Here is a 27,547-nt window from a genome sequence, read left to right as displayed (position 1 = left end):
TTTTTAGTTAGTGATGTAGGCAACTCAAAAATTGTTAGTGTCCTGTAATAAAGCTGATGGCTTTAGACGAGTTAGCTGCTATACAATGTTGAATACACTTCCTTAACTAAAGTTGCTGAATTTTAGATGCAGTGATTTCTTTTGCAGGTTATCTCCATATGAGTGGTATAACCCTCAGCCTTGCTTTAAAGGAAAATGCAACGTGTTGGTCAATCAATACTCATTAGGAAACAGCCTTTGGTTCCCAGTGGGTGGTTTCATGCAGCAAGGATCAGAGATTATGCCCCGAGCACTTTCCACACGCTGTGTTAGTGGAGTATGGTAAGAAAGCTAGAATTTGTATAAACTTGGACCAAATGGTATCTGGCAAGGTTAATCACAGAGATTTTTGTAAACCGTCATCACTAAGTAAGACTGTTTTGTTATCTTCTAAACAGGAAGCTTTGATTCCTATGGAAATATTTTAATATTTAGTTAAAAATAACTTCAGAATCTTTTTTCAGTAATTGAAATTCCTGGTTTAATGTAAGCAGTAAAGACTTCTGCCACGACTGGTGATTTTCATTCAATATCCTTTTCTAAGATTCTTTATCAGAGATTAATAATTAAAATAAAGAGTGATAAAACACAGTGTAGCCTAATTTACTTCAAAAGAATTTAACCACATATGAAATAATTTGAGATTTTAAAAAGGGACATTTACGACCAATGAGCATCCTTTGCAAATGATAGATGAAATTATTATCCATTATTAGGGAGTATTTCCTTAACTCAAACTTCAAAGTTCAAAATACATTTATTATCAAAGTGTGTATACTTTATACAACCTTGAGATTCATTTCCTTACAGGCAGCCACTAAACAAAGAAACCCAATAGAACCCATTAAAAATAGAACGTCCAATGTGCAGAGAAAAAAATATTGTGCAAATAATAAAAGTAACCAAATAGCATTCAGGGTTAAAGTTCACAAAAGTGAGTCCACAGACATGAAGCCAGGCATCACTGCAGCTGAATCAGGAGCCCATTAGTTGCAGGCCACAGTCTCAGTTCAGCACAAAAGTAAACCTTGCCGAGCAGTGAGCTGAACATTGACCCATCTCTTGTCTCCGTCCCTGACACCCTGATCTTTTCAATCTGGCCAGGCGCTTATCTGCATAAGAATTATAATTGCAGACAGAGCAAGTAATGAAGACTGGACCAGTTGATGGAAAATCAAAGTCAAAGATGATTTTATTGTAAATGCACGAGTACTGTACAGATGCTATGAAAAGCAGCATCACATGCACAGCATCATGCAAGCAGCATTCACATGAAAACATAAATTACACACAATTTTTACAAGAAAGAACAAAACTAGGACCAAAAATACCATGTCCATTTTTGTGCAAAGTGATCAATGTGGTCATAGTGTTGCTAAACTATAGTGATTAGGGCACAAAAATACAACTGCAGATCCTGTGGATCAAAGAATATGTACACAACGTTGGAAGAACTCATCAGGTCAGGCAACATCCATGAGAAAAGAGTAGCCAACGTTTCGGGCCGAGTCCCTTCATCAGGAATGGGGGGGAAGAGAGGGCCGAAGCCCAGTAATAGAGATAGGGGAGGGGGAAGGGCCTAGAGGCGCCAGGTGGAAAACCAATCAGAGGAAAGATAAAGGGGGGAGGGGATAAGCATGAAAGAACTGTAGAGATAAAGAAGCAGAAAGTTGAAAGGGGAGAGAGGCAGAAAGGGACCTGGGATAGGGGAAGGGGGAGGGTGAGGGAATTACCAGAAATTGGAGAATTCAATATTCATACCACCAGGCTGGAGGCTACCCAGACAGTAGATGAGGTGTTGCTCCTCCAACCTGAGTTTGGCCTCATCATGGCAGTAGAGGAGGCCATGAATGGACATATCTAGATGGGAATGAGAGGCAGTTGAAGTGGGTGGCAACCGGGAGGTCCTGTCTATTGTGACGGACGGAGCGTAGGTGCTCGATGAAGCAGTCCCCCAATCTGCGTTGGGTCTCGCTGATGTAGAGGAGGCCACACTGGGAGCACCGGATGCAATAGACGACTCCAGCAGACTTGCAGGTGAAGTGTTGCCTCACCTGGAAGGACTGTCTGGGACCCGGAATGGTGGTAAGGGGGGAGGTGTGGGGACAGGTGTAGCATTTCCACATGCAGGGATAAGTGCCAGGTGGGAGTTCTGTGGGGAGGGACGTGATTAGGGTATTGCCAATTGGTTCAAGAACTGAATGGTTGAAGGGACGTAGCTGTTTTTGAACCAGTCATTGAGTGAGAAGAATATAACCTATAATTAGGGAGAAGGATTGAATTGGAAAGTACAAATTGAATGGAAGAGTCGCACAATGTTCTGTTCCACTAAGGGATATGGCAGTTAACTGTTTAAATAATCAGACAGCCAGATACCCACAATAGAAGAAATACTGTAAGCTACCACACACTGATGCTGCTTTTATTACAGTATAGGATGCACACTATATTGTTGTGTGACCCAGATTATAGACAATAGACAAAAGGTGCAGGAGTAGGCCATTCGGCCCTTCAAGCCTGCACCGCCATTCACTGTGATCATGGCCGATCATCCACAGTCAGTACCCCGTTCCTGCCTTCTCCCCATATCCCTTGACTCCGCTATCTTTAAGAGCTCTATCTAACTCTTTCTTGAAAGCATCCAGAGAATTGGCCTCCACTGCCTTCTGAGGCAGAGCATTCCATAGATCCACAACTCTTTGGATGAAAAAGTTTTTCCTCAACTCCGTTCTAAATGACCTACCCCTTATTCTTAATGAATACAGTGATGTTCCTGTAAAGATGCAAGGTATTTGCTGAGGGTGAAAATTGGCAAGGATATAAAGTGTAAACACAGGAAATTCGGCAGGTGTTGGAAAGTCATAACAGCAACCAGAAAATGCTAGAGAAACTCAGCAGGTCAGGCAGCATCTACAAGAATAAGTAAACAGTTGACGATTCAGGCCAAGACCCTTCTTTAGGATGAGAAAGGAAGGGGGAAGAAGCCAGAATAAGAAGGTACAAGGAGAGGTAGGAATATAAGCTAGAAGGTGATAGGTGAAGCCAGATGGGTGGGGGAGGGGTGATGAAGTAAGAAGCTGAAAGGTGATAGGTAGAAAAGGTAAAGGGCTGGAGAAGAAGGGATATGATAGGAGAGGACAGTGGACCATGGGAGAAAGGAAAGGAAGAGGGGCACCAGGTGGAGGTGAGAGGTAGGTGAGGAGAAGAGAAGAGGTAAGAATGGGGTTAGAGTGGGGAGTTGAAGAAGAGGAAGGCAGAAGGGGGAAGAATTACAACAAGTTGGACAAATTGTCATTCATGCCTTCAGATTGAATGCTACCCAGACAGAGTATGAACTGTACTCCCTAGACAGAATGTGAAGGGAAAGTAAGGCAGAAGTTGTGGTAACAAAGTGGATGGAATCACATCTACTGGTAGCTAAAACAAATCTAATGAGGCAAGTTGAAAAGTGAGTATGAGCTTGACATGTGACCATAAAACAGGAGCAAAATTAAGCCATTCGGCCCATCTAGTCTGCTTTGTTATTCAATCATGGCTAATTTATTTTCCTTCTCAACCCCACTCTTCTGCCTTCTCCCCTTAACTCTTACTAATCAACAACCTATCAACCTCCACTTTAAATATACCCTGTGACCTGGCCAAAAGATAATAAAATACAACACCGTGAACCTGTGAACGAAAGTTAAAGGAGAGCCATAAATTATATTAAATTAGTTGTTGTAAACCAATGGGTAACTGAATATTCAGAATGCGGTGAAGTGTACAGTAATGTTTTTAAGAGGTCAGAAGTAGAATGACTTTTTATAAGTATCACAAACTTGCAATTGGGTATACTGGGCTTAATTTTAAAATTTGGAGATGTTACAGAATCTATAAATTAAGCCTCTGATGTGAAGGATAGTAGCAGACTTCAGGTGCAAGTCGACCAGGGTTTCCCAACCTGGGGCCCTTGGACCTCTCAGTTAATTGTAAGACTCATTGGCATGAAAAAAAAGGTTGGTAACCCCTGATGTAGACCAAGAGGTAAAACTGGCAGATAAATTTAATACATAGAGGTTTGATGTGGTTAATTTTGGTAGGAATAGTCATGAGAGACATAATAAGTTAAGTGGTGCAATTTCAAATCAGATGTATGGCAAGGGGTTTGGGAAAATCAGGTTGGTGGCGGATCGCAAGAGAGGGAATTTGTTGAATGCCTTACAAGATGGCTTTTTAGAGCAGCTTGTGCTTGAGCCTACTCAGGGAAAGCTATCATAGATTCAGTGTTGTAATAACCCAGATCTTATTAGGGAGCTTAACATAAAGGAACCCCGAAGAGGCAGTGATCATAATATGTTTGAATTCATACTGCAATGTGAGAAGGAGAAGCATAACTCGCAGGTATCAGTATCACAACAGAATATAGGGAATTACAGAGACATGAGAGAGGAGCTTGCCCAGATGGATTGGAGGAGGATACTGGTGGGGATGACTGTAGAGCAGAGATGGTTGAAGTCTCTGGGAATAGTTCATAATAGTTCATAAATTATAAGAAGTGAAAAGTTTAAATATGAGGGCAGACCAGCTAATAATATAAAGCAGGATACCATTTTTTTTCAGTTATATAAAGAGTAAAAGGGAGGTGAGAGTTGATATTGGACCACTGGAAAATAATGCTGGTGAGGTAGTAATGGGGGGACAATGAAATGGCAGATTAACTTAATGGGTACTTTGCATCAGTCTTCACTGTGGAAGACATTAGCAGTGTGCCAGAGGTCTGTGAGTGTCAGTGAGCAGGAGTGGGTGCCATTGCTATTACAAAGGAAAAAGTGCTAGGCAAACTCAAAGGTCTTAAGGTGGATAAGTCACCTAGACCAGATGGACTACATCCCAGACTCCTGAGAGAGGTTGCTGAAGAGATAACAGATGCATTGGTCATGATCTTTCAAGAATCACTTGTTTCTGGCATCGTCCCGGAGGACTGGAAGATTGCAAATGTCAATCCACTCTAAGAAGGGAGGAAGTCAAAAGAAAGGAAATTATAGGCCAGTTAGCCTAACCTCAATGGTTGGGAAAGTGTCGGAATCCATTATTAAGGATGAGATTTTGGGGTACTTGGAGACTGATGATAAAATAAGTGAAAGTCAGCATGGTTTCTGTGAAGGGAAACCTTACCTGACAAATCTGTTAGAGTTCTTTGAGGAAGTAACAAGCGGGCTGGACAAAGGAGAGGCAGTGGGTATCGTTTACTTGGATTTTCAGAAGATATTTGATAAGGTGCCACATATGAAGCTACTTAACAAGATAAAATCCTGTGGCGTCACAGAAAAGATACTGGCATGGATAGAGGAATGGCTGACAGCGTGTGGGAATAAAAGTGACCTTTCTGGTTGGCTGCCGGTGACTAGCAGTGTTCCTCAGGGGCCAGTATTTAGACCGCTATTTTTCACATTGTTTGTCAATGATTTAGATAATTAAGTTAATGACTTTGTGGCAAAGTTTGCAGATAATACGAAGATAGGTGGAGGGGTAGCTAGTGTTGAGGAAGCAATGTGATTGAAGCAGGTCTTAGACAAATTGCAAGAATGGGCAAAACAGTGGCAGATGGAATACAGTGTTGGAAAATGTATGATAATGTATTTTGGTAAAAGGAGCAATAGTGTGAAGTGGGAAGAAGGTTCAAACATCAGAGATGCAGAGGGACTTAGGAATCTTCGTGCAAGACTCCCAGAAGGTTAATTTACAGGTCGAGTTTGTGGTAAAGAAGGCAAGTGCAATGTTAGCATTTATTTTAAGGGGAATAGAATATAAAAGCAAGGAGGTAATCCTGAGGCTTTATAAGACACTCTGATTTGGGGCCCCGTATCTCAGAAAGGATGTGTTGTCATTGAAGAGAGTCCAGAGGAGGTTTACGAGGATGATTCAGGGAATGAAGGGGTTAAAATATGGGGAGTGTTTGCTGCTTTGGCCTGTACTCACTGGAATTTAGAAGAATGGGTGGGGATCTCATTGAAATCTACCGAATGTCAAAAGGACTAGATAGGGTGGATGTGGAGAGGATGTTTCCTATGGTGCAGGTATCCAGAACTAGAGGGCACAACCTCAAAATTGAGGGGCGACCCTTTAGAACAGAGGTAAGGAGGAATTTTTTTAAGCATGAGAGTAGTAAATCTGTGGAATACTGTGCTACAGACTGTGGAGGAGGCCAAGTCTGTGCATATATTTAAGGTGGAAGTTGATTGCTACCTGATCAGTCAGGACATCAAAGGATATGGCGAGAAGGCTGGGGCTGAGTGGGATCCTGGATCAGCCATGAAAGAATGGCGGAGGAAATTCAATGGGCTAAATGGCCTATTTCTGCTCCTATGTCTTACGGTCTTAAGTAGGAAGAGAATGGTCTTGTGGTATGTGTAGCATTTAAATTTTCATCAATGCCTTTAGTACTACCACATTTGACTATTCTGGCAGTGTAATGGTTAAGTAACTGAACAAGCAGCCTTAGGCCTAGTCTTTTGATCCAGAGAGGTAAATTCAACTACCTCCATGAAAAATTCCATTTAAATAATTAAATAACTCTGGATAGGAGAGAACAATAGATGCCAGCATAGCCAGAGATGTCCACATCCTATGGCTGAATAAACAAAAAGAATTTTTGATGAAAGCAGTGTAAGTTGAGAACCCTGTTTAAAAAGCATTTTGATCATGAGGGAAAGAGGACAAAAGAAGCAAGGAAATTATGTAAGACTGGAGTAAAATACTAGATAGGCTTCTGATGTAGTTTTTGTTTTCCAGTTGCAGAATCCATATTCTAGAAAGAATATCAGGGCCTTTGTGAGGGTAAAGAAGAAATATACCAGAATGGAATCAGGTTTGAGGCCCTTCAATTCTCTAGAGAAACTTAGAAGCCTCAATTTCTCCAATGAATTCAAGTACCTCAAAACAGGCAGGTTAAAAGAAAACCTGACAGAAGTGCTCTAAATCTCCAAATATTTTAGAGTAAATAAGGAAAAAAACTGTTGCTAGTGAGAGAGGAGTCAATAGTGAGAGGACACCATGAGGTGATTGGCTGAAGAACCAGAGATATACAAAGCCAATTAATTATAAAGCAAATTGGCGTGATTACACATAGAACTTGCCATGGTTTACAGCTAAGAAGAAAATTTAAGTTTCTTCATCTTTAAAACTTTGTCAGGAAATTCCTGCCTGAAATAAAAAAATATATTGTAGTAGTTAAAAAAGGGGAGGAAATCTGGGTTATTTTGGGCTGTTTGGGATTATTACAATAATTAAACTTTAACACTATAAACAGCTGCTGATTTACATAATCATTCATAGGACATGTTCAGTATTGTGAAACCATAGAGAAACTCCTGCCAATCTGGATATCAGTGTTCTTTTCCAAAGAGTTTATATTTCAATTGCCTGATTATTTTTGTTTCTCATCAGGTGGGCTTTTACACTCATTATCATATCGTCATATACAGCCAATCTGGCTGCCTTCCTCACAGTACAGAGAATGGACGTGCCGATAGAATCAGTTGATGACCTTGCCGACCAGACTAACATTGAATATGGAACTATTCAAAGAGGATCAAGCATGACATTCTTTCAGGTACAGAATAGCCAGTAGTTTCACTTCCTGCTATTAATTTGTTCTATGTTACTGAGTAATGTTCTTTTGCTTTCAGAATTCTCGATACCAGACCTACCAGCGAATGTGGAACTACATGCATTCTAAACAGCCAAGTGTATTTGTGAAAAGCACTGAAGAAGGAATTTCTCGCGTTTTAAACTCCAACTATGCCTTCTTACTAGAGTCAACTATGAATGAGTACCACCGACAACGCAATTGCAACCTTACACAGATTGGTGGGCTTCTGGATACCAAGGGATATGGTATTGGCTTGCCACTCGGTGCGTCCAATAGTTCTTCAAGCTTTGCATGTGATGTATTTGTTGATATGGCAGCATCAGTAATGATTTTTAGAACTTTAAGCCACATTTAGGAGTTGTCAAGTTTCAAGATAGATTATAAGTATACACTCATTGGCCACTTTATTAGATTCCTCCTATACCTAATAACTGACTACCGAATGTACATTCATGGTCGTCTGCTGCTGTACCAATCCACTTCAAGGTTCAACGTGTTGTGCATTCAGAGATGCCTTTCTGCACACCATTGTTGTAACACGTGGTTATTTGAGTTAGTGTCGCCTTCCTGTCAGTTTGAACCAGTCTGGCCGTTCTCCTCTGACCTCCCTCAGTAACAAGACATTTACACCTACTGAACTGCCGCTCACTGGATTTTTTTTTGTGTTTGCACCACTCCCTGTAAGCTCTGGAGACTGCTGTGCATGAAAATCTCAAGAGAAAAGCAATTTCTGAGATACTCAACCACCCCATCTGGTAACAGCAATCATTCCACAATCAAAGTCACTTAGATCACATTTCTTCCCCATTCTGATGTTTGGTCTGAACAGCAGATGAACCTCTTAACTCTGTCTGCATGCTTTTATGCATTGAGTTGCTACCACATGAATGGCTGATTACATATTTGCATTAACAAGTAAGAGCACAGGTGTACCTAATATAGTAACCACTGAGTGTATTTTGAAAGATTCATAACTGAAGTGATGTTTTTAAAGGAAGGTTGCACCTTTCATATCTTTAATAAAAAGTCTTCCCCAAAGCTAAGAGAAAGAAAATTACACCTTGCAAGTTGAAAATCAAAGCATGCTGGAAATAATCCACAGAGCAAATTTGTCAACAGTGGTAAAGGAAAAAGACAGATTATGATGTGTGACCTTTCACGATTACTGAAGACTGAAAGATGAGCAAGCATTTTAATAAGATTAATTAAACTAAAAATGGCAGGGGGGGAGGGGCAGTGATGAGTTTGAGCCTGAGGGAGTAACAAATGATCTGTAAATCCTCTCTTCAATACCTTTTAAATATATAATACCCATTACTGAATCACTGGCACACAGTTATAAGAATAGGTGACTGCATAAATCATTCAGGTTGAAAACTTACAGACCCTGAAAACAAATACAGAAGTAAAGATGCTGTAAAAGGGAAAAGGTAAGTTAAAATACAGCTAACTTAGAATACCAAACTCCAAAAGGACCATAACCTTGTCATAGGGTTTGGAGTCTTGCATGCCTCAATGACCTGGAGAGTCGGGGCTTATGCTTTGGCTCTTAGTAAGGACACCCATGCCAAACAGGTCAAAGGGTAGAAGCCAGACTAAGAGTGGTCCACCAGTCCTTCAGGTTTAGAGGTTCATCTCAGGGATAAAAATCCCTGACTCATCAAAAAAATTGGTACGAAAATGACAATGAAGAATCCTAAATCTGTGGGTGACGGTATTCCTGAGTCTTCACCTGGGACTTGCATGACTGACAGTAGTGAAAACTGAGAAGAAGCTACTGACACGATGAAGGAAGCCCTGAACGCTGTCAATCATGTGATGAGAAGAAAAGCAAACTCCGCCATCAAGGCAGCACTTCATTGGACCCCTGAAGGATGGAGGAAACCCAGGAGACCAAAGACAACTTGGCACTGTACCGTTGAGACAGAAGTGAGGACCCTGAATCACACCTGTCCTTCCATTCAGACTATCTCCTTCAGAATCCAGTTTCCCTACTTTCTATCAGTGCCAATTTACAATATTTTTTTATATGAGAAGGTTTATTGTTGGCCTAATGCTCATTCTGAGATTTTGATTTTAATTTACCCACAAAAGAGAAAGGTTAATGTTAACCTTGTCTGGTATTTGTATTCTTAAAAATTCTCTTTCTCCAACTAATGCTTTCAGGCTACATGAGACTTTCCTTGTAACTCCAACTTGCTTTTTTAAGGTATAATTTTAGATAGACCAGAAAGCATTATAAGGAGGGGTGTTGGTGTTTTTCCCCTGCAGCCAAAGGAGGTTATTTTATGCAATCAATAATAATTTTTCATTCTGTTAAGTACTCATCTTGATTGGGAAATTTCCAAATCCCATTTTTCTCTTTATAACTCTCTATCAAACATGCATCAGCAAAAGAGCTGGAGACTCTGTGGAGTCTTTAGTCTGAGCTCACTGAAAATAGACTATTTTAAGCCAAAGTCTATTTACTTGAAAAACAATATTCATTCAGATCAGAGAGAACTAAGCTATAGCAACCTCTCCCAAACCAAACAAAGTAGTTTTACAGGAAAATGCAATAAGTGGAGAATAGATGCATTCAAATTAAGTGTATAAAACCAAATCTCAGGCACTCACAGTTATGCAATTAGCACTGACAGTTGAATTGTCCAACCAGTCTCCCTCTGCCTTACAATCTAACCCTTCTCTCCCACACAGTCCTCCATTCTCTTTCATCCATGTGTCTATCTAAGGGTTCCTAAATGTCCCTAATATATCTATCTCTGGCAGTGCATTCTGTGAACTTGCAGCTCTCTATGTAAAAAAAAACTACCTTTGACATCCCCGCTGTACCAATTACCCTAAACATATGTCCTTTCCTATTAGGCATTGGCTGTGAACTCTGTCTATGCCTTTTATCACCCTATATACCTCTACCAAGTTTCCTCTCATCTTCTTTCATTCCAAAGAAAAAAGCCCAAGCTTACTCAACCTTTTCTCTTAAGACATATTTTCTAATCCAACAGCATCCTGGGAAATTTCCTCTGCACACTCTCTAAAGCTTCCACATCCTTCCTAATGAGACAATCAGAAATGAACACAATACTCAAAAGTGTGATCTAGCTAGGGATTTATAAAGCTGCAACATTACCTTGTGTTTCTTGAACTCAATTCCATTCTTCCCCATCCTATCAACTTGTGCAGCAACTTTGAGGGATCTATGTTCTTTGAAAGTCCTACTAAGTCACCATCCCTATCCATTTTTAAGTAACAGCAGTAGATATTTAAAAAGTTGTAGACCAGTGTGTCCCCACAAAATAAGTCAGCCTTCCCAACTAAAAGCCCTAGATGAACATGAGATCCACAATCTGCTAAAGGCCAGATCAGAGGCATTCAAGTCTGGTGACCAAGATAGATACAAGAATCTGGGTACAATTTCTAGAAAGCCATCTCACAGGCAAAGTGGCAATTCCAGACAAAACTTGAATCAACAAAGGATGCCCAATAGTTGTGGCAGGTCTTGAGTGCTATTACCGCTTATAAAGTTAAAGCAAGCGACATAGGCGACAACAGGGCATCACTTCCCGGTGAGCTCCATGCCTTCTATGCTCACTTTGACTGTCAAAACATGGAGGAACCACAGCCCCTGATGATCCTGTGATTTCAGTCTCTGAGGCCGATGTGCAAGCAGCCTTCAGGAGGGTGAACCCACAAAAAATATCCAGCCCAGACAAGGTGCCTGGCCAAGTACTAAAAACCTGTGCTGTTCATCTGGCTAGAGGGTTCACTGAGATCTTTAACCTCTCATTTTGGCAGTCTGAGGTACCCGTCTGCTTCAAGCAGATTTCAATTATACTGGTGCTCAAGATGAATGTGGTAACCTGCCTCAATGACTATCGTCCAGTAGCACTTACATCCACAGTGGTGAAATGTTTTGAGAAGTTGGTGATGAAACATATCAACTCCTGCTGAGAAGCGACTTGAATTCACTTCAATTTGCCTGCTGTCACAACAGGTACACACACAGCAGATGCCATCTCATTGGCTGTTCACTCAACCCTGAAACATCTGAACAGCAAAGGTGAATACATCAGAATGCTCTTTATGGACTACAACTCAGCATTTAATGCCATCATCTCTTCAAAACTATTCAAAAAGCTTCAAGACCTTGGCCTCAATACGTCCTTGTGCAACTGGATTCTCGATTTCCTCACTTGCAGACTCCGGTCAGTTCAGATTGGCAACAACATCCCCTCCACAATCTCCATCAGCACAGGTGTACCACAAGGCTATGTGCCTAGCCCCCTGCTCTACTCACTTTACACTTGTGCCTGTGTGGCTAAACACAGCTCCAAAGCCATTTTCAACTTTGCTGATGACACCATTGCCATTGGCCAAATCAAAGGTGGTGATGAATCAGCATATAGGAGGGAGATTGAAAACATAGCTGAGTGGTGCCACAACAACCACCTCTTACTCAATGTTAGCAAGACCAATGAGTTGATATTGACTTAAGGAGGAGGAAACCAGAGGTTGATGGGCCAGTTCTCATCGGAGGATCAGAGGTGAAGAGGGTCCGGCGTGGAAGTGTAATTACAAAGAAAGCACGGCAGTGGCTCCGTTTCCTTAGGAGTTTGCGAAGATTCGGCATGACATCTAAAACTTTGACAAACTTCTATAGATGTGTAGTGAAGAGTATATTGACTGGCTGATTCACAGTCTGGTATGGAAACTCCTACAATCCTACAAAAAGTAGTGCCTATGACCCAGTCCATCACAGTTAAAACCCTGCCCACCACTGAGCACATCTGCACATAAAGTTGTTGCAGGAAAGCAGGATCCATCACCAAGGACTCCCACCACTCAGAACATGCTTTCTTTTCACTGCTGCCATCAAGAATGTACAGGAACCTCAGGACTCCCACCACCATGTTCAGGAATAATTATTCCCCTTCAACCATCAGGCTCTTGAACCATTTGGCCCATCACTGAAATGTTCCCACAACCAATGAACTCACTTTCAAGGATTCTTCATCTCATCTTCTTGATATTATTTATTACTATTATTTATTTCTTTTGTATGTTCATAGTTTGTGTCTTCTGCACACTGATTGAATGCCCAAGTTTATCTTTTGTTGATTCTATTAGGGTTATTGGATTTATTGAGTATGGCAACAAGAAAAAGAATCTCAGGGTTGTATATGGAGACATATATGTACTTTAATAAAAAAATTACTTTGAACTTTGATATGACGTCTGTGTTACAATTCATACAGTTTGTTGTATTCTCCCTTATCAGTCATTTGTATGAGAGCCTAGGAGTCCACATGGAACTACCCAGTACAGTTGTAAATAACAGTGGAGCCTAAAGACTGAACAAAACACACCAGTGCATTGGCCAGCAACTGTGGACACAGCAGATAAATTAGGTGTAAATTGCAATCTGATGAAGGCTAATGTCTATATGTTAATTTGTCTGTTTTCCTCTCAGTTGCTTATTAAAAAGTATTCTTGCCATAATTTTATGACTGTTCTAACCTACAGGAATATAATTTGTACCTTCTTAAAATGCTTAGATTTATCAGCATGTAAACTGAATACCTGCTCAGACAAGGACTTCTTGTCCTGTTCATGGTAAATATTTATGGAGTCATCAAGTATACAGCACAGAAACAAGTCCTCCAGATTAATTTATTCATGCCAACCAAGATGCTGATCTAAGCTGGCCCCATATTTGGGCCATATTCCTGAAACCTTTCCTATTTGCGTATCTGTCCAAATATCTTTTAAGTGTTATCATTGTATACTCACTGGCCACTGGTGTATGTTTGGGGTCTTCTACCGCTGTCGTCCATTCTCTTCCAGGGTCTACGTGTTGTGCATTCAAAGAAGCCCTCCTCCACACCACTGTTGTAATGTGTAGTTATTTAAGTTACTGTCACCTTCCTGTCAACTTGAACCAGTCTGGCTATTCTCTTCTAGCCTCTCTCATTAACAAGGTGTTTTTGCTCAGAAAACTGCCACCCACGGCATGTTTTCTTTTCGTTTGTTTGTTCTTTGCACCATTCTCTGTAAACTCCAGAGACTGTTGTATGTATGTGAAAATCCCAGGATATCAGAAGTTTCTGAGATACTCAAACCGTCCCTTCTGACATTAACAATAGTTCCACAGTCAAAGTAATTTAAAGCATGTATCTTCCCCATTCTGGTATTAGGTCTGAACAACTGAATCTCTTGACCATGTCTGCATGCTTTTATGCATTGAGTTGCTGCCATTTGATTGGCTGATTAGATATTTGCATTAACGAGCAAGTGCACAGGTGTACCTAATAAACTGGCTACTGAGTGTAAATGCTTCAACCACTTTCTCTGGCAGCTTGTTCCATATATGCATCAGCCTCTGTGTGAAGTTGCCCCTCAGCTTCCTTTTAAATCTTCTCCTCCTGTAGCCTGTGCCCTCTAGTTTGTGATTTATTTTCCATGGAAAACTGTTTGCATTCACCCTATGTCCCTCATGTTCCTTTACACCTCTGTAAGGTCAACCCTCAGTCTTGTACGTTCCAAGGATTAAAGTCCTAGCCTACCCAACCTACCCCTGTAACTTGGGCCCTTGAGCTCTGGCAGCATTCCCTTAAATCTTCTTTGCACTCTTTGCAGTGTAATATCATTTTCCCTATAACAAGATGACCAAAACTGTACACAATACTCCCAAGTGCAGCAAACATTTCGTACAACGGCAACATAATGACCCAACCCCTGAACTCAGTGCCCTAACTAATGAAGGCCAGTGTGCCGCATGCCTTCTTCACTAACCTGTCTACCTGTAATGTCACTTTGAGGGAACATAAATTATTAAAGTAGAAGTAATTAGCAGAAAACAATAGCATTATAGCTTACCAATATATGAGGGGTGATTGATAAGTTCGTGGCCTAAGGTAGAAGGAGATGAGATGTTTTATGATGTTTACTGTTGACTAAAATGTTGTTACACTATGTACACATCACTTTGAAGTCAGCTCTCTTATTGGGTAACTACTGAAGTTTTACACTTAATCCACTCGTTGTTTTGGATTACTAGAAAATTGTTCAAGTTATGAATAGCAGCCTGGTACAAGTCTCTTAATTCAAAGACTAGATGCCAACACCAATAAGTGGAGATAAGACACAACTCTTCCAAAATCACCTTTCATTGATATCTAGTTTCACATCTATAAAAACTGAGTGTCAGTTGCCAACCTATAGTTGAGAGCTTGATGAAAGAGAGGTGCTGATTTCTAAACTAGCACTAAAGACCTTGCATGTCAGGGCAAGACCTCTAATTTTAGTGATTGATCCAGAGTTTCAGTTACATTTGCTAATTATTGTGTATACTCCTACAGCATTTTGTGTGTGTTACTCCTACAGCTTCGCTTTTTCGAAATGAGTTTGACTTGGCCATTCTTCAACTTCAGGAAAATAACCGGCTGGAAATGTTAAAAAGGAAATGGTGGGAGGGAGGAAAATGCCCAAAAGAGGGAGAGTACGGGGCAAAAGGTAAGGAAAAAGCTTTCCTTCAATAAAGTGGCTTTGCTCTAAGCATATATTTTGATACAAAGTCTATACTCGATCCTCTTAATGAAACAAACTTGTTTCAAAGAATGAACTTCTCAGTATAACCTCTTTATCTATGTTTAACTCAAGGCCATGTTGGCCGTGAATGTTTAGTCTTGTGCTGTCACCATGACAACCACAACACAGTTCAGGAAGTTTAATGAAGGATCTAAAATCCAATTTGGATATCAATTCCCAATCTTTACTGCAGAATGTTAAATTTATTTGTGCGTGTTTCAAATAGCAAGTATTCAGGCGATTAGTTTCCCATAAAAATATTTTGCCATTTGCTTCATTTACTTTCTAATTTCAATTTCATGAAAGACTGCAGACAATTTCTCCAATACATTCATGATGAGTATTTAGGAATAAATAGATTTGCTTCAAACTACAAATCTTTGTCTTTGGACACCTTCTAAAAGTGCAGCTCCTATTTTGCCTTGCTTTAGTTACCTATCTTGTTACCAACACTTGGTTTACATGAAGGAAGAGAGATATGTGGAATGAGCTACCACTGGAGTTGGTAGTTGCATGTTTAAGATTTAAGAAAAGTTTGGATAGGCATATGATGAGAGAGGTCTGAAAGTCTATACACCTGGTGCAGTTAGATGAGACTAGACAGAAAACCAGACCGGCATGGACCAGAAGGACTGGAGAGCCTGTTTCTGTGCTGTAGTGCTCTGTGACTCTATGGCTGTAAAGCAATAGGTCCTGGATGCCAAACTACATAGGATCTATATGGATATTAACATTTAGTAGTTGCAGTGTAGGGGGTGTTTGATGGAGGGGGCATGATGAGTTGCATTTGCTTGGGGTTGGAGGTGAAGGATTGAGAGTCGAGTCAGGGTCACTATTTCTTAATGAGGGAGGAAATCTCATCCTTGGGAAGGAATGGTGGAAATAAGGGGTTAAGTCCTAAAGAAGACCTAAGTGAAGAGCCATTTTAATAACATATTGGGGATCTATTTAAGTTGTGATCCCTGTATCAGTCTGGCAGCAGTTCAGGTAGGCCTATTTTATGTTGAATAGAGACAAGTCAGAGTCACAGAATGATGTCGCATGAAATGGGCCCTTCAGCCCACAGTCCATGATGTCTTTTCAGCTCGCACTTGTACTAATCCTATCCATTCTATTTTCCCCACATTCCCATCAACTCCCCCAATTCCGCCACTTGTTCACACACTAGGGGCAAGTCACTGCATCCAACCAACCTAACAACCAGCGCATATTTTGGAAGTGGGAGGACACTAGAGCACCTCGAAGAACTCACAGTTATGGGAAGAACCTTCAAAACTCCACACAGATAGTAGCTGAGTGTTATGAGTAGTTGGAAAGCTTTTATAAAAGTAGTTCTTAGGCATAGATGTACTGCAGAAACTATAAAATTAGTATCCAGATGTGTCAGGAATCCGCTGCATCCCAATATGTGCAGTCTCTCACTAACTGAATAATATATATATTATTTTAATTTTCTTAACATGGTAGACAATTTCACATTTTTCTACATTGGGCAGATCTTTGTCCACTCTTTGAACCCATAAACGTTTCTTTATAACCATCTTGTGCCTTCTCCACAATTGACTTTCCTACTTATCTTTGTGTCAATGAAATCTTCAATTTCTTCAACCTAGTTGTTTTTACTTATTTATAAATGCAGCACAGTAACAGCCTCTTCCAGCCTAATGAGCCTGCACTACTCAATTACACTCATGTGACCAATCAATCTACTAACCTGTCCATCCTTAGAATGTGGGAGGTAACCAGAGTGCCTGGAAGAAAACCCACAGGGAGAAAGTACAAACTCCTTAGACAGTGTTGGAATTAAACCTGGATCACTGGCACTGTAATGGTGTGACTTTAACCACTACATTATATGAATTGGAAAGCTGATTCCCACCACCAATCCCCATGGCACCCCTCTCAATGCATCTTGCTGACTGTGTATGACTTTTCTCCATTTCCTATTAGCCAATCTTCACCTACCCCAATATATTACCTCCTACACCACGAGATTTTATTTTCTGCAATGATAATTAATGCAACACATTAGCAAATGCCTTCTGGAAATCTAAGTATAGTACATTCAACAGTTTCCCTTATCTACAGCCTGTATTGATTCTTCAGAGAACGCAAAGAAAATTGTCCAATCTGATTTCCCTGTCACAAAATCATGTTGGCTTTGCCAAATTACCTTGAACTTGTCTAAGTGCCCTAGTATAACATTTTTAACATTAGCTTCTAATATTTTCTCTATGTAGTTTCTTACTTCCTGTCTAACCCTTTTTGAACAAAAGGGTTACATTTGCTATTTTACTATTAAATGCAACCTTTGCTGAATCTTAGAATTTTGAAAAATTAAAACCAACTTTCCCCTAAGCAACTTTTTTCAGGATCCTTGGGTGTAGTTCTTCAGGATGCTGAGATTTGTCAGCATGCACTATAATTTTTCTGAGGTCCATCCTTTCTTCAAATTCCCAAAATACCAATTTCTACTTGAGTGTTGGAAAAAATCCTACAGGAAGAATTTGTCCAATCTAGTTTAATGGAGACACCGTGAACACAGTGATGTTATAGTCAATGCTATTGCCACACAGTTCCAGTGATCCATGTTCAGTCCTAACTTTGAGATACTCTCTATGTTGAGTTTGCATGTTCTACCTGTGATCTCATAGGTTTCCTCCAGGTGCACTGGTGCTGGTAGATTAATTGGCTACTGTAAATTGCCTCTAGTATAGGTGTGTGGCAGTAGAATCAGGAAGTGTTGATAGACACTTGGGAGAAAATGGGTTTCATGGCAATAATTCAGGAAATCTGACTGATGGATGTGCTTTGAGAGTCAAAGGATTCGAAGTACATTTATTATCAAAGTATGTGTGCAGTATACAACCCTAAGATTCATAGAACATAACAGCACAGAACCAGGCCTTTTGGCCCTTCTTCCCACAGACAGCCAAAAAAACAAAGAAAACCATGGAACCCATTCAAAGAAAAAACATCAAACCCTTCCCTTCACACAAAAAAACAAATTGCGCAAATGGCAACAAGAGCATCAAGCTTTTGTGCAAAAAAACAACAAATCGCGCAAACAGCAACAAGAACAAGAGAAAGCACAGAATATAAAATAGAAACGCGAGGAGTCCATATTTAGTTCAGCTCAGTGTTCATTGTCTGCAGGCCGCCTCAATTTAAAGTTGCCCAAAATAGCAACAGAAAAAGGAGCGACTAAATCGGAAAACACATCATATTGTGAACTACAGTCTAATCCACAAACTGTGTTGATTAAACTTTGTTCTGGCATCAAGTAGAGAAAGATCATTCAAAACGTAGAGGCCGTCCCTTGGGAGCAGCAAGCAAGAGGGAGAGAGAAGTCCATTGCACACAGATACCTTCCAACGAAAGCAGTGAGCAAGAGGCTGGTTGATGGCACTGAACACTTGCTTGCTTTCCACACTTGCCTCAATCTTTTCAATCTTCTTTTCGGAATCAGAATCAGATTTACTATCACCGGCATGTGACATGAAATTTGTTAACTCAGCAGCAGCAGTTCAGTGCCATACATAATTTAGCAGAGAAAATAACTAATGATAATAATAAAAAAACAAGTAAATAAATTACATATATTGAATAGATTATTTAAAAATGTGCAAAAACAGAAATACTGTATATTTTTAAAAATGAGGTAGTGTCCAAAGCTTCAAAGTCCATTTAGGAATCTGATGGCAGAGGGGAAGAAGCTGTTCCTGAATCGCTGAGTGTGTGTCTTCAGGCTTCTGTACCTCCTACCTGATGGTAACAGTGAGAAAAGAGCATGCCCAGGGTGCTGGAGGTCCTTAATAATGGACGCTGCCTTTCTGAGACACCGCTCTCTAAAGATGTCCTGGGTACTTTGTACGCTAGTGCCCAAGATGGAGCTGACAAGATATACAACCTTCTGCAGCTTCTTTTGGTCCTGTGCAGTAGCCCCTCCATACCAGACAGTGATGCAGCCTGTCAGAATGCTCTCCACAATACAACTAGAGAAGTTTTTGAGTGTATTTGTTGACATGCCAAATCACCTCAAACTCCTAATAAAGTATAGCCGCTGTCTTGCCTTCTTTATGACTATATCAATATGTTGGGACCAGGATAGATCCTCAGAGATCTTGACACCGAGGAACTTGAAGTGGAGAGGAACTCTCTCCACTTCTGATCCCTCTTTGAGGATTGGTTAAGGATTGGATTCGTATTTTACACTTTAATCGGCGATATCAGTGAGAAATGGAGTGGATCATGGACTCGTGCCCTGTCTCTAAGCTTCTTGGCCTCCAGGCTGCTCACCTCCCAGAACCTTCTTGGAGCCAGCAAAGCACCAGATCACTTAATCAGCCTGAAAACACACCATCAAACTATAGATTACATGCTCCAATAGTACCAGAACCATATTTAAAAAAAACATCAGATGTAAATGAAGTATAAGAAGTATAAGAAACAGTTTCATGGACCATCTGGAAAATGTCACCCATGGTATCATTGTTCAATGGCGCCATCTTTGATTGAGACCAATCAATTGCTCTCCTATATCATGAGTATATACATAAACAATTTAAACAAGTTGAGAGAAAAAAAATAATTTGGAATAAAGTCCCTTCAAACACTGCTGGGCCCAGTGAAGCCCAGATCACTAATTTAAGCTGGTATTTTTGTTATTTTATTACAGGTTTAGGAATGGAAAATATCGGTGGTATTTTTGTGGTTCTGATCTGTGGCCTGATTGTTGCTGTTGTCATGGCAGTGATTGAATTCATGTGGACAATGAGACACTCCACAGAAACAGAGGTAATAATTTCTGAAGGGATTACTTTTTAAGCTTAAACAAACTCTCAGAAAAGTTCATTACACAAAAGTTAAAGATTAGCTTTGAAGGCTGATTTAATTGTTAATCCTTGGATAAAGTCAGATAAAGATGTAATCAATATTCTTATAATTGATAGTCTATTTCATAGATTAGCCTTTACGATCCTAACACAAAAACAAAGCAATTTTAACACAGCAGAGATTGGTGCTGTAGATCGTTCTACTAGAGAAACAGGTGATTAGGCCTGTATGCTTTTTGCTGGTATTGTTCCCTACAAGGAATACTTAAATTTAACTCCACATACACATAATCTTTATTTCGCTCCTTCTATTTATGAATTTATCTTCAACAGCAAATGATAGAAAACTGTTTTGCAAGTTCGCCATCTGCTGTATATAAACCTTACATTCTTATCAATCCTTTTTGTGCCCCCTTGTCTCCAGCTTTTGATAAATGGAAACAAACCAACAGCATATTCTCTAAAAGAAACTTCTATCTCTTTAATGTTCTAGTGAAGAAAGCCTTTCTCAAGTAAATTCCCAACATCATAGACTTCCCTAAGCAACTCTAGACCAAACCATTTAAATTATGTCTAGTAGCAACAAAGTTAATTTGGGTAACACCTGGCTAACACCCAAAGAATGAGTGACAGTAAAAACATTAGATCCCCAATGCCCTCCGCTCCCATGCACAAGCAGCAAAGCATTGATCCTCCCCCTTCCTCACATACTTCAGCAAAAAGCAGCAGCACCCTCCACCCACCAAGCAAGCAATAGCCTTCTCAATGGTAATCTATGAAATTAAAAGCTATACTTAAATACTTACTGCTTTGGGAAGAATGCTGGGGTTGATTCATGGATCCATTACAATGAAATGGAATTTTGGCTCTCAAAATATTACTACCCCACTTGGCAGAATGCCAGACTTTTCAAATGGGTGTCTTATTAACACCTTCAAGTCAGGGTCCACTGATGCATGTTCTGCCAATTGGAACTTAGCTTAAAGTGGCCAAACCTATAGTAGAATCAAAGAGTTGAACAACATAGAAACAGGGCCTTCAGTCCAACTTATCCATGCTGACGGAGATGTCTATTTACATTAATCTCATTTGCTTCTATTTACTCTGTATCGCTCCACTCCTTTTCTATCCAAGTACATGTTCAAATGCCTCTTGAATTTTGTAATCATATTTGCATCTTGCACTTCCTCTTAACTGCTTGTCCTGGATAACCACAGAGCTCTGTAAAAAGAAAATGCCCCTCAGTTTTCCCTTAACTTTCTCCCCTCTCACCTTGAAACTGTGTCCTCTAGACTTAAAGTCCATCCATTATATCTATTTTATAAACTATTCCGCCTCCTACATTCAGATGAGAATAAACCCAGCTTATGCAATCCCTCCTTGTAAGAAATGTCCTCCATTTCAGGCAACATCCCAGTGATCTTCTGCACTTTCTAATCCTACCACATCTTAACTGGGTGTGACAACTAGAACTGTACATAACACTCCAAGGACTGCCTGACCAATGTTTTTTCAGCTGCAACGTAACACCCCAATACTCAATGCCTTAGTTTATAATGGCAAGCATGCCAGATATCTTCTTCACTACACCATCCAGTGTCCTTTCCAGGAGCTATGAACTTGAACCCCAAATTCCCTCTGTACATCAGCACTCCTGAGGTCCTTGCCACTTAACTGTTAGTATTTGATAATTCAGAATGCTTATCTTCACATTCTTCTGGACTAAACTCCATCTGTCACAGCTCCACCCATCTTGATCTATGTCCGTCTATATCAGGGGTTCTCAACCTAAAGTCCACGGACCTTTCGGTTAATGTTAAGGCTCCATGGCATAAAAAATGTTGGGAACCCCTGCTCTATATCCTTTGACAATCTCTTCACATTCTACAACTCCACCAATTTTTTTTTTTGTCATCAGCGTTTGACCTATCAATCCTCCTACATCCTTGTCCAAGTCATTTAAAGACATAACAATTTTGGTCCCAACACTGAAACCACTCAGAAAAATACCCCTCAACCACTACTCTCTGCCTCCTATTATCACCAATTTGGATCCAGTTTTGCCAATGTACTTGAATTCCATTTGCCCTAACCTTCTAGACTAGTCTACTGTGGGGATCTTCGTCAAAAGCCTCCTAAGGTCCACAAGTCTCTTACCTGGCCTTCAGTATTAACCCAACCCAACCTGGAACTGGTGCTTCAAGATAAGGGCTGTCACATTTCTAAATCACTTCCATAAGAGTCATAGAGAGAGAAAGATATGGAAGGATACAGGCCATTTAACCCTCTAATTATCAACCACTCATTAAACTACTCCTACATTCACCCCATTTTTTTATTCTCCCCACATTTCCATCAACATTCTCAAATTCTACAGCACTCCCACACATTGAAGGCAATCTTAATGGCAATGAACTTGCCAAATTGCAATGTCTTTGGGATATGGGAGGAAACCACAACACCCAGAGGAAACCCACGTGGCCACAGGGGAATGTGCAAACTCCACACTGTAGTCAGGATTGAATCTGGGTCTCTGGCACTGTAAGCAGCAGGTGTATTTGTTGTGCCGCTGCACTGTTTTCTATATAGGTTTGTTGCTTACCCATCTGATATATATGAGGATTACCTTCAGGTATTATGTGAAAGATCAATAAATACACCTCTCACACATTGTTCATTGATAGTTAAAAATGCTTCCATATATTCAAAGCATTATAAGAGTCATAAAGTCATAGAAAGCTTCAGTACAGACACAGGACCTTTGGCCCATCAAGTCCATGTCAAACCAATTAAACTGCCTAGTTCCATTGTCCTGCACCCAGACCATAGCCTGCCATACCCCTCCCATCCATGTACCTATCCAAACTTCGCTTAAATCCTGAAATTGAAATCACATCCACCACTTGCGCTGGGAGCTCATTCTACACTCTCACCACCCTCTGAGTAAAGAAGTTTCCCCTAACATATTTCACCTTTCACCCTTAACCCATGACCTCTAGTTGTAGTCTCGCCCAACCTCAGTGGAAAAAGCTTGCTTGCGTTTACCCTATCAATATCCTTCATAGTTTTGTGTACCTCTATCAAATCCCCCCTCAATCTTATACTTGCTTGAGAATAAAGTTCTGTCTTACTCAATCTTTCCTGTAACTCAGTTCCTCCAGTCCTGGCAATATCCTTGTAATTTTTTTCTATACTCTTTCAATCTTATTTTCATCTTTCCTGTAGGTAGGTGACTAAAATTGCACACAATACTGCAAATTAGCACTCGCCAACATCTTATTCAACTTCAATATAACATCCCAACTCCTGTAATTAATACATTGATTCATGAAGGTCAATGTGCCAAATCTTTCTTCATGACCCTATCTGCCTGTGACACCACTTTCAATCAATTATGCTCCTGTATTCCCAGATCCCTTTGTTCTACCGCATTCCTCCATGCCCTACCGTTCAATGTGTAAGGTTGGTCCTCCCAAACTGCAATGTGTAAGGTTGTTCCTCACACTTGTCAATATTAAATTCCATCTGCCATTTTTCCAGCTGGTCCAGATTTCACTGTAAGTTTTGATAGACTTCCTCAATGTCCACTACACCCCCAGTTTTGGTGTCATCCGCAAGTTTGCTGATCCAGTTAACCACATTATCATCCAGATCCTTGATATAGGTGACAAACAACAAAGAACCCAGCGCCAATCCCAGAGGCACACTCCTAGCAAAGGCCTCCAGTCAGAAAGGCAACCCTCTACTACCACTCTCTGGCTTCTCACACAAAGTCAAATGTCTAATCCAACTTACTACCTTATTCTGAACAAGCGACTAAACCTTCATGACCAGTCTCACATGTGGGACCTTGTCAAATGCCTTACTAAAGTCCATGTAGACAACATGCACTGCCTTGCCTTCATCAGTTTTCCTAGTAACATGCTCGAAGAACTCAATAAGATTGGTTAGGCACGACCTACCACGCACAAACTATGCTGACTATCCTTAAGCAGTCCCTGTCTATACAAATACCCATATATCCAGTCCCTCAGAAGACCTTCCAATAACAATAATAGAATGATGCAATTATATACCTCTTTATTAGCAACATGATTTTATTTGGACTATTTTGTCTTATGACTTGTCATTCTTCCATTTCCACATAATGCCATTGTAATAATCAAGGAAATGGAGAGTTGAAACGATAACTGCCAATAGTTAGTTTTCTCCTCATTAAGTGTACTCACCTTAAAGTCGTTTCACTATTTTGGATGAGAACCCTGTGATTCTTTTGGTGTCTAGGTCTTCTGTCACAGTTATCCCATTATAAGTCTACATGGTTTTCCTTGTAAAACATGTACCCTGTCTCACTATGTGATATTTCCTTCAAATCTAACTGGCTTGTTGATATCTTTCCACCGCTATCCAGTACTTGACTCTTTTATCTATTTGAACTCATTCAGCAAGGCACTCAGCTGTGAAGGAAATAATAGTTTCACAGAAACAACAAAGCTGCTTTCCCTGAGGAAGGAGGAATAAACAATAAATGTGAATGTTACTCACATTCAAAATCATTTTCAAAGAAAACTTTAGTTAATGAAATTGAAGTTTAAAAAAGAAATGTGTGGCCATCAACTTTAAAATACCAGAGCAAAAATAAGATCTATGGACATAGTTTATTCCCTGGAAATAAATAACCCCAAATTCTTATCTTATAAATTTCAAGTTTAAGAATTACTGTCAAAGATATTCTAACACTCATGTTCTTGACATTCTTAGGCATCAGTTTATTAACAAAGGGGAAGGCTATTCTAATAGTAAAATCTCCATTTTCAGCAGGGCTATAGATTCTTCCACAAACAAGAGAAAATCTGCAGATGCTGGAAATCTGAGCAACACACACAGAATGCTGAAGGAACTCAGCAGGCCAGGCAGCATCTATGATAAAAAGTACGGTTGACGTTTCAGGCCAAAACCCTTCGGCAGGACTAGAGAAAAAAAACTGAGAGGTAGATTAAAAAGATGGGGTGGTAGGTGAAGACAAAAGGAACCCTTTCCTTGGTAGGGTGGCGGGAGGATGGAGTAAGAGCAGATGTGCATGAAATGGATGAGATTCGGTTGAGTCTCCGCCGCTGTCTGGTGGAGATGGACAAACCCACGGACTCTCACAGCTACCTAAACTACACCTCATCCCACCCTACTACTTGTAAAAAAGCCATCTCCTTTTTTCAATTCCTCCATCTCCGCCACATCTGCTCTCAGGATGAGGCTTTTCATTCTCGAATGAAGGAGATGTCCTCCTTTTTCAAAGAAAGGGGCTTCCCTTCCTCCAGCATCAACACTGCCCTCAACTGCATCTCTTTGATTTCACGCACATCTGCCCTCACCCTATCCTCCCACTACCCCACCAAGGACAGAATTCCTCTTGTCCTCACCTACCACCTGACCAGCCTCCACGTCCAGCACATAATTCTCTGAAAATTCCACCATCTCCAATGGGACCCCACCACCAAGCACATCTTTCCCTCACCCCCCCCCCCCCCACTTTCCACAGGAATCGCTCCCTCTGTGACTCCCTTGTCCATTCATCCCTCCCCACTGATCTCCCTCCTGGCACTTATCCTTGCAAGTGGAACAAGTGCTACACCTGCCCCTATACCTCCTCCCTCAATACCATCCAGGGCCCTAAGCAGTCACTCCCGGTGAGGCGACACTTTGTGTGTGAGTCTGTTGGGGTCATTTACAGTGTTCAGTGCTCCCAGTGTGGCCTCCTGTATATCGATGAGACCCGATGTAAATTGAGAGACCAAGCATCAATGCTCTGTCTGCCAGAACAAATGGGATGTCCCAGTGGCCACCATTTTTAATTCCACTTCCCACTCCCATTCCGATATGTCCTTCCATGGCCTCCCCCACTGTCATGATGAGGCCACACTTAGTCTGGAGGAGCAACACCTTATATTCCATTTGGGTAGCCTCCAATCTGATGGCATGAACATCAATTCCTCGAACTTCTGGTAATCCCCCCCCCCCAACCCCATCCCCACCACCCTTCTCTATTTCCCATCCCCTTTTCTCCTCTCATACCTCATCTCACCAATCAATTTCACAGCTCTTTACTTCATCCCTCCCCCAACAGGTTTCACCTATCACCTGGTGTTTCTCTCTCCCTCCCCCCAACTTTTAAATCTACTCCTCAGCTTTTTTTTTCTCCATTCCTGCCAAAGGGTTTCAGCCCGAAACGTCAACTGTACTTTTTTCCATGGATGCTGCCTGGCCTGCTGAGTTCCTCCAGCATTTTGTGTGTATTGCTAAAGATTGTTCCATTGGATGCGAGAAGCTTAATTGTGAAATCAATGCCTAGAGACCTGGCATTATATAACATTGTATGTATTCACTAATTTTTACTTTGTTTATTCCCCCAGATTTCTGTTTGTCAGGAGATGCTGAAAGAGTTGCGGAGTATTGTGTCATGTCAGGAAAGCATTAAGTCTCGGCGGAAGAGGCGTTTGATTAGGACACGTTTCAATCAAACTGAAACTTCTCGTGATGTTAACGCCATGAGCCTAAGCAATGGGAAGCTATGCAGTGGCACACTGCCAGACCCAGTCTCCCAGCGTCTGGCACATGAGGCTGCCCTGGCAGTAAGAGGCTGCACCCACATTCGCGTCTGTCCAGAATGCCGTCGATTTCAGGGCCTGAGGCCCCGGCCTATAGAGTCACCGATACAAAGTGAAGAGAGTCTAGAATGGGAAAAGGGCACAAATAACAGCAGTGACCAAGAACAATAGGACAATGACAAAAAGACCTCCATCTCAAAGACCACTGTGCTCGCGCAAGCTCTGCCCTTGGCAAGAGGGGAAATATTCTTTGTGGTGAGATAAAGCAGAGTGCAAGCCCTGGGCAGCAGATCCTGAAATAATGAATGTTCTTCGTCCTACGCAAAATGACATTAACAATGCACTGTGTGGATCTTCTCTCTCCGATCAGGGCAGCAGCAGAATTCTATCTGTAAATTCTAATATAAAACAAAGTGCCAAATCTCACATTCCCATTCTCAGAGCAGCAAGGTTTTGAACCTCAAGCTATGCACTTCTGTAAACCTCTCCCTAGGCCTGGAAGGGGGTCATGATCAACACAAGTTAATTAAATGTCACTGAATAAGTGGCAAAGAGAGAAACCCATTGGTGAACAGTTTCTACAATGGCGTACAAATCCCATGCCTGCAGGTCTTATTTTTGTTATGTGAATCCCCCTTCTCACAAGCCCAGGGTAACTGTTTGGGGAAAAGAGAACAATTCCTATATAAGTCCTCAATCTCTGTTTCATCATCCTGTGTGCTAGAAATTGGACTTACACACTAACCTAGATTGAAATTTGTGAAATGATTCTATGCAATTCCTGTGTTACAAAGATCGGTACATTAAACTTTAATTAAGGATCTTCACATTTTGCCTTTTTTAGAAAAAAAACT

The 27,547-nt window shown here is 40.8% G+C and overlaps 1 protein-coding gene and 1 long non-coding RNA gene across 4 annotated transcripts in view; one reads left to right on the top strand and one right to left on the bottom strand.

Moving 5' to 3' along the window:
• The window catches only part of grik4 (glutamate receptor, ionotropic, kainate 4), a 123,048-nt gene extending 95,530 nt beyond the window's left edge, over nt 1-27,518 (top strand). For 2 of the 3 annotated variants that reach the window (XM_059957051.1, XM_059957052.1), the window contains exons 15-20: nt 148-321; nt 7,465-7,630; nt 7,707-7,932; nt 15,053-15,181; nt 19,935-20,053; nt 26,499-27,518. In XM_059957051.1, coding sequence (XP_059813034.1) covers nt 148-321; nt 7,465-7,630; nt 7,707-7,932; nt 15,053-15,181; nt 19,935-20,053; nt 26,499-26,864 — 1,180 coding nt within the window. In that variant the 3' untranslated portion in view covers nt 26,865-27,518. The remainder of the gene's footprint in view (nt 1-147; nt 322-7,464; nt 7,631-7,706; nt 7,933-15,052; nt 15,182-19,934; nt 20,054-26,498) is intronic. The other variant, XM_059957053.1, reaches the window with a different exon arrangement.
• Nucleotides 1-27,547, bottom strand: part of LOC132385187 (uncharacterized) — a 63,609-nt gene that overhangs the window by 14,628 nt on the left and 21,434 nt on the right. The gene's annotated exons all lie outside the window — the stretch shown is intronic.

Source organism: Hypanus sabinus, chromosome X2 (genome assembly GCF_030144855.1).
Source record: "Hypanus sabinus isolate sHypSab1 chromosome X2, sHypSab1.hap1, whole genome shotgun sequence".
Lineage (NCBI taxonomy): Eukaryota > Metazoa > Chordata > Chondrichthyes > Myliobatiformes > Dasyatidae > Hypanus > Hypanus sabinus.
Note: the sequence above shows the minus strand (reverse complement) of the source record. Positions and strands in the feature narration are given on the sequence as shown.